Here is a 6,971-nt window from a genome sequence, read left to right as displayed (position 1 = left end):
GGAGGCCTCACAGGAGCTCCCCAGCAGCTTGGGGGTTCCTAGTGCCTTGTGTGGGCGCAGCAGTCATGTCAGGCACGGCACAGTTGTATGGCGCTGAGGCGGTGCAGCAGATGGGAAGATTGACCCCATCCCTGGACGGGTGATAGTGGTGAGACCTGAGCAGGGGAGAGGACCCCGGCAAAGGGGCAGGGGGCCAGGCACGGCTTAGGCCACCTGAGCCCCACTGACGGTGCACCAGTGAGAAGCCTGAGGGCGGCTCGCGTCTGGCCACGAGAGAGAGAGGGGGCCACACAAGAGCAAGCCCCGGGTGGGTGTTGCTAGGGAGATGAGCCCGGCGAGGGTGAGTCAGTGATTAGAAAGAGCCCGGCAAAAGCGGAGAGAAGCCGCGGGAGCAGGCGTGTATGTGAAAGAAGCCCAAGAGAGGGCGCACATGAAATTGATAGAAACCCCAGTTGGGGTGCAGAGTAGAAAGAGTCCCAGAGGGTCTCCACTGTGGTGGGAACCCGAGGGAACACGGGCCAGGTAAGGCTTACGCCACTTGAGTCCAATTGGACACAGAGTATTGACAGGAACTTAGAGGGGCCAGATAAGGCTTAGGCTGCCTGAGCCTAATTGGACACAGAGTATTGACAGCAACCCAGAGGGGCCAGGTAAGGCTTAGGCTGCCTGAGCCTAATTGGACACAGAGTATTGGTAGGAACCCAAGAGGGGGTCAGATCTGGCTTAGGCCACAGAGCCCACTGGGGAAGAATACCATTAGGAAGCCCGAGAGGGCTAACGAATAGAAGGGGTGCCGGGTGCGTGACAAGCCCAGGGGCGCCAGAGAAGGGGTGCCGGGTGCGTGACAAGCCCAGGGGCGCCAGAGAAGGGGTGCCGGGTGCGTGACAAGCCCAGGGGCGCCAGAGAAGGGGTGCCGGGTGCGTGACAAGCCCAGGGGCGCCAGAGAAGGGGTGCCGGGTGCGTGACAAGCCCAGGGGCGCCAGAGAAGGGGTGCCGGGTGCGTGACAAGCCCAGGGGCGCCAGAGAAGGGGTGCCGGGTGCGTGACAAGCCCAGGGGCGCCAGAGAAGGGGTGCCGGGTGCGTGACAAGCCCAGGGGCGCCAGAGAAGGGGTGCCGGGTGCGTGACAAGCCCAGGGGCGCCAGAGAAGGGGTGCCGGGTGCGTGACAAGCCCAGGGGCGCCAGAGAAGGGGTGCCGGGTGCGTGACAAGCCCAGGGGCGCCAGAGAAGGGGTGCCGGGTGCGTGACAAGCCCAGGGGCGCCAGAGAAGGGGTGCCGGGTGCGTGACAAGCCCAGGGGCGCCAGAGAAGGGGTGCCGGGTGCGTGACAAGCCCAGGGGCGCCAGAGAAGGGGTGCCGGGTGCGTGACAAGCCCAGGGGCGCCAGAGAAGGGGTGCCGGGTGCGTGACAAGCCCAGGGGCGCCAGAGAAGGGGTGCCGGGTGCGTGACAAGCCCAGGGGCGTAGAAAGGAAAAGGACCTGATAATGTCCAGAAGATCTGCGAGGCTTGGGGCGTGCTAAAGGGGAGGTAGGAGGCACGAGTAGCCCATAAGGCTGGGGGTGCACCGGGTCACTCCAATGGAATGGGGAACAGTATTAGCATACACCGTGTACAAGGGGATCGAAGGCAGCCTCCCATAGAAACTTGTATATATCATCAAAGTCGTGGCAAGCGAGAATAGAGGGTGCTGGATCGCTAACTTGGCACAGGGCACGGTAGGGGGCGCTAGCGGGACCACGGCTGCTCCTAGGCCCCACTCCATGACACCACCTTCTTTTCCCTCTACCAGAAAACTAAGCGAATTCTCAAGATTAAGGACAGGACAAATATTGGGCATGAGGCCTATGCCCAGATCGTCCCATAGGCTTCCCGTAATTCAGACTTGTTTCTTCAGCAACTTGTCTACAGATATCCCAAAATGCCATCCTAACTCATTCCTTAGCTTCTTCAGTAGTTAGTTCAGTCCTGCCAAATTCTTGTTCTCAGCATAAGAAAACAGAAAGCCTTACATCATGGTACAGTCCAAGTTCTCCTAGTCCCAATCTGTTATTAAATTCTGAAATCAGAAACAATTTATCTGGATCTGCACACTCTTTCAAAGGCCATCCTATTTGGTCAGACAGACTAATTCAGATGCCTGGATAACAAAATCCACTTGAAAAAGGTACTTTAATTCTCTACAAAAGATTTGAATTCAAATCATAGAAATTAAAAGTTTAGAAAGATCTCTGCTAAATTCATTAATTTTCTACAACAACATTAGTTCCTCACTGCCACTTAAATAGGAAAAGAAGTCTTGGTCATCAGCCTTAAAAGGATTTTAATTAAAAATAACCTCTCTACTCATAATACCCTAATAAAACCTATTCTGTTACTTTACACTGGTAATATTGGTATTACCATCTTTATTTAAAAGCTTAAGATGTCATAACTTACCTTCATCAGTATATTTCTTTCCATAACTTAAAAGAATGTGTTCTATCATTTCTCTGAAAAAAATGAGAATTTAAAGGTTTACTCTTATACATTTCATTTTTTGACCAAAAGACTCTAGTTTGAACCTGTGCTGTCCCCCACCGCTAGAAATACTACAAGTCTGCTAATTTTTCTGACTAGGAATTTGCAGCAGCAGATACAAAGAGGAACAGGAGCAGACAACCAAGAGGAAAAAATGGTAGGATGAAACATGTCCTAAGGGCTAAAGGCTAGTAACACACTGAACAGAAACACAGAAGGGTGTCAAAAACTAAGAAGAGTGAATTGGTTGAAAGGAAACAGAATGGATAACGGCTGAAAAGGACAGGATGGAAGAGTCTGACTTTAGATTCCCAAGACTTATAACAATGGGACCCCAGTCCCTCATTAGCAAAACACACAACCAGAGCTGCACAAAATGTGTCAGTAACTCACAACATACTAAAAAGAGATGATACTCAATGGAGTAAAGGCATCAAATTATAGTCTAACACAGTGGTGTTCAACCTCCAGTCCATGGGCCACATGTCATGTAGGTCCCAGGAATTTGGTAGTGAGGAAGTGGTGGCAATGTTAACTGCTGCTCCCCTGCTACCAAATCTCCAGACCCGTGGAGAGCCCCCAGGCCAGATGAAGCGCTGTGCACTAGGCCTGTGGAGCAGCCCTGCACCACACTTCTGGCCCTTGGAGCCAGAACACTGAGCACCACTGGTTTAACCTGTATCCATTTCTAGAGAGAGGTAGTTACTCATGTTAGTCTGAGGTTAGGAAGAAGCTGCCACACTATCCTACTTTGTATTCATTTGTAGATTTTTTAATCAAATAAAACATGTGAGTACATTACAGTCCCCTAAACAAGGCTTTAATTTTATTTTTGTTGCACTTAAAATTGTAAACTTGAAAATAGATTTGCAGTTTGATTGAATGGCTTTAAAATATTTTGCTACTATCATCTTCATACATAATCACTATAATGGTCAAGAGTGTATACAGATAGTTATATCACACAAAACACTAAACTACCAGAAATACCAGTGTTTTGTGCATGAGAGATCCACCACATACATTTGACTTGCTTTGCTTCATGATGGTATTCTACTCTAGGCAGCTCTTCAATCAGTGTCAGCATATACTACTGTCAATGTATACTATGCAGCTGAGCCAGCACAAAAGATTTTAACAGTACTCATTGCTTACTGCCAAGAGACTGGGATAGACTCTTTGGAAATCCTGCTCCCCGCCCCTTTCCATGGATCAGGGGTACAAATTAAGAGGGGGTGGGAAAAAAGGGTGCAAGAAGTCTTTGATATTGACCCCCTGCACAAGATAAAATTGCAGCTCATGCTCCCCAGAGTACAAGGTGGCTCATTTCTAGTGCTCCATGGGATACAAGATAACTGAAAGAAATTATGAGATAGGGTCCTGGTCCTCTCTCACCTGCATTACCAGTCAGTTTAGCCAGACAAATGCAGTTGACTGGCAGGTTGCAAGCTGTCCCTCCAGGGAATTGTAGGAATGCACGTTTTCCCAAGTAGTCAGACTTCTCCCTTAGGCAGTGCACTGCTACACTGTCATTAAAGTTGGACTGAGCCTTAACAGTACAAAGGATCCTTATTACACTTGGGTCTCTCTTTGTGCAAATTTGTTTTGTGCAAATTTGTTTATATGCAACAACCTTATTTATACCCGAAATTTGCTTTGTGCGAGAAAAATCTGATCTTATGTGAAGTCGGCTGGCAATGAGCAGCCTGCAGGCTGACAGTGCCATCCTGCAGGGAGCTGGGAGGAAGCAGAAGGAAGGTGGTGAGACAGGGGGTGCCATGTGCACATACAGTACATGCACGTGGCCCCAAGTAACCTTGAGGGCAGCTCTGGCAGATAAAGTGGGGGAAAGAGGGGGATTGAGGCCCCTGTAGGGAGGGAGCTGGGCAGAGCTGGAGCTGCTGTCCAGCTGGTGGGTGCTTGGGGCCCAGGGCTGCAGTGTGCAGCTGGAAGGCCCCAGCAGGGAGCAGGCTGAAGCCTCCGTCGGGGGAGGGAGGGGGCTGGCTCCCCACTGCCGCACACACTTGCAAGGGGGACACACGGGCGCAGTGGGCCCTGGCCCCAATCCTGGGCCTAGCTTGGCTCCTTTCCCTGCCTAGTCCCAGCACCACGTACCCTGCTGCCCTGGCCACGTGCCTACTGTGACACAGGGCTGCACCCCTCAGAGCTGCAGGCACAGGAGGCACATCCCCAGGGCAGCACAAGACAAGCAGCCGCCATTCCCTGCTGCTCTGCTTCCCTGCCCTAGGTGCCTCTCCAGCCCAGCGGACATGACCCCTTGCAGCTGGGAATGGCAGGGCTGTGCAGAAGCTACAAGCTCCCTGCTGCATCAGGTCATGCCCGCTAGGCTGCAGAGGCACACAGGGCAGGGAAGCAGGGAACAGCGGGGCTGCACAGAGAAGGTGCTCACCCCACACTGCCTTGGTGATATGCCCACTGCGCAAGCTGATGCTTGCAGTGTGGGCCAAACACCATCTCTGTGTGGCCCTGCTGTTCCCTGCTTCCCTGCCCCAGGTGCCTCTCCAGCCTGGCGGGCATTACCTGGTGCAGCAGGGAGCTCGTAGCCTCTCCCCACAGTCCTGCTGTTCCCAGCTGTGCTGGGTTGCACCCGCATAACATGTGAGCAGTGGCACACGCAGGAATGTGTTGCCAGGGCAGCACGGGGCAGGCTTGAGAGGCACCCAGGGAAGGGAAGCAGGACGGAGCTAGGAGCGGTGAGCAGCCAGCATTCCCTGCTGCCCTGCTTCCCTCCCCCAGGTGCCTCTCCAGCCTGCCCCGTGCTGCCCTGGCGATGCACACCCTGCATGTGCCACTGCTTGCAGCGTGGAGCTCACACCCTCTCCGTGCAGCAGTTGTTATATTGTGTGATTACTGTTTGAATTTGTAGTGGTTTGGTGGTGGAAGTGAGGCTGGTACATATCCCTATTAAATGCAAGTAATAATGGATTTGCTTTATGTGAATTTGCTTTATGCAAGTGTTTTTTAGAATGCAACCCTGGCATAAAGAGAGAGACCCGACTGTACTGTACTTTACATAAAAAGACCAAGGATATTTACTCTTAAACACTGTGCTGGCTGCATTCCATAGTTACAGAAAACATGAAATGAGTTAGTGCAACTATGAATGAAATTAGTAAGTGAAAATGTTAGTGATAACTCATATGGCTATCGGTACCTTGGCTTATAGTTCTTTAACTATTAAATACTTAAACAACAAAAACACCACTTACTTAGGTTCCAAAGGTCCAAGCTCTTGAAGACAGACATTTAAAGGAACCTTACTGAAAGACCAGGACTCAGAGTCTATTAGTTGAGTTATATGATTCACTAGTTTCACCTCATAATCAAATTCTAGAATTCTCCAATATCCTATGAAATATAAGAGGTGTGATGCAATATTATATAGGCCAGGGCTGTCCAACTTCTGAGTGGCTGAAGGCCACAGACTCCCCCAGCCATACACCATGAGCCACAAGCTGTTAGTGCCCCTCCTACCACAGACATATTCACCACCCCACAGGTCCCCCCTGCTGTACTGTCTGTGCCCTGCATGCCATACCATGAGGAACTCCCCCCACCACACCATGCAGCAGGTAACTTCTTCTGTACCATGATGACACCCACTCTGTGCCGCACAGTCTCTGCCTCTCCTGGAGCCACCCAGCTGCAAGCTCTTTCAGTCCTATCCCCAAAAGCCAGCAGAAACTGAGAAGGCAGAGAGACCCTAACAGCAGCTGCCAGAGTGGTGGGAGAACAGCACCTAGACAGGAAGACCAGGAGCTACAAGTTAACCCTTCAGCAGCTGCATGTGACCCATGGGCCACCAGTTAGACAGCATAAGGCAGGAGATATGATATAGGCATTAATGAAAAACAGTAGGAACAAATGGAGACCAGCATAATTATTTTTTTTCAAAGTGAACTTGAAGCCTTCTATATTAAAGCTACTGGGTATTTTGCAGTTACAAATGAAAAGCAAAGTGGTCCATGGGAATGTAATAAGCTGGAATCCATATTTTGAAAGAGTTGGAGAAGAAGTGACAAACGTTTTCCAGTTTACTACTCATCTTTGTATTACATTTTATGATAGAAACTGTTGGAATCAAATGAGGCTACTATAAAGTAATTTGTTGGACGATAGAGGTAGCTGTTTTAATTTGAAATCAGGCAGGAGGGAGGATAGAGATGCAACCTTACAGAACTGAATCAGGGGTACCTAAGCTTTTATGAGCAGGAGCTCACTTCCTCAGATGCTGTGAAAGGACATCCTCGTGGCAGACTATCAAAGAAAGTAATTTGAATATAAAAGACATGGAAGGGAGGGAGGAGACAAATGTGAGACTCAACTTTTGGAAAGAAGTGAGGTATTTACTAAAAGAAATGTAAAAGGCTGAAGATTTATGTGCAGCTGATGCTACTCAGGTCTCCAAATATTTCCACTGTGTGAAAAAAATTAAC

The 6,971-nt window shown here is 50.1% G+C and overlaps 1 protein-coding gene and 1 long non-coding RNA gene across 5 annotated transcripts in view; one reads left to right on the top strand and one right to left on the bottom strand.

The window, feature by feature from the left end:
* Positions 1–6,971, bottom strand: part of DSCC1 (DNA replication and sister chromatid cohesion 1) — a 23,015-nt gene that overhangs the window by 6,045 nt on the left and 9,999 nt on the right. The window contains exons 5-6 of the mRNA XM_019528106.1: positions 5,745–5,883; positions 2,434–2,486 (exon numbers count right to left, since the gene is read on the bottom strand). Coding sequence (XP_019383651.1) covers positions 2,434–2,486; positions 5,745–5,883 — 192 coding nt within the window. The remainder of the gene's footprint in view (positions 1–2,433; positions 2,487–5,744; positions 5,884–6,971) is intronic.
* LOC109305161 overlaps positions 1–6,971 on the top strand; it is a 68,916-nt gene that overhangs the window by 53,719 nt on the left and 8,226 nt on the right. The window lies entirely within an intron of this gene.

This window comes from Gavialis gangeticus, unplaced genomic scaffold, assembly GCF_001723915.1.
Source record: "Gavialis gangeticus isolate Ggan-Ray unplaced genomic scaffold, GavGan_comp1, whole genome shotgun sequence".
NCBI classification, from domain to species: domain Eukaryota; kingdom Metazoa; phylum Chordata; order Crocodylia; family Gavialidae; genus Gavialis; species Gavialis gangeticus.
The sequence above is the reverse complement of the archived record's forward strand: the minus strand, read 5'-3'. Positions and strand labels throughout refer to the sequence as shown.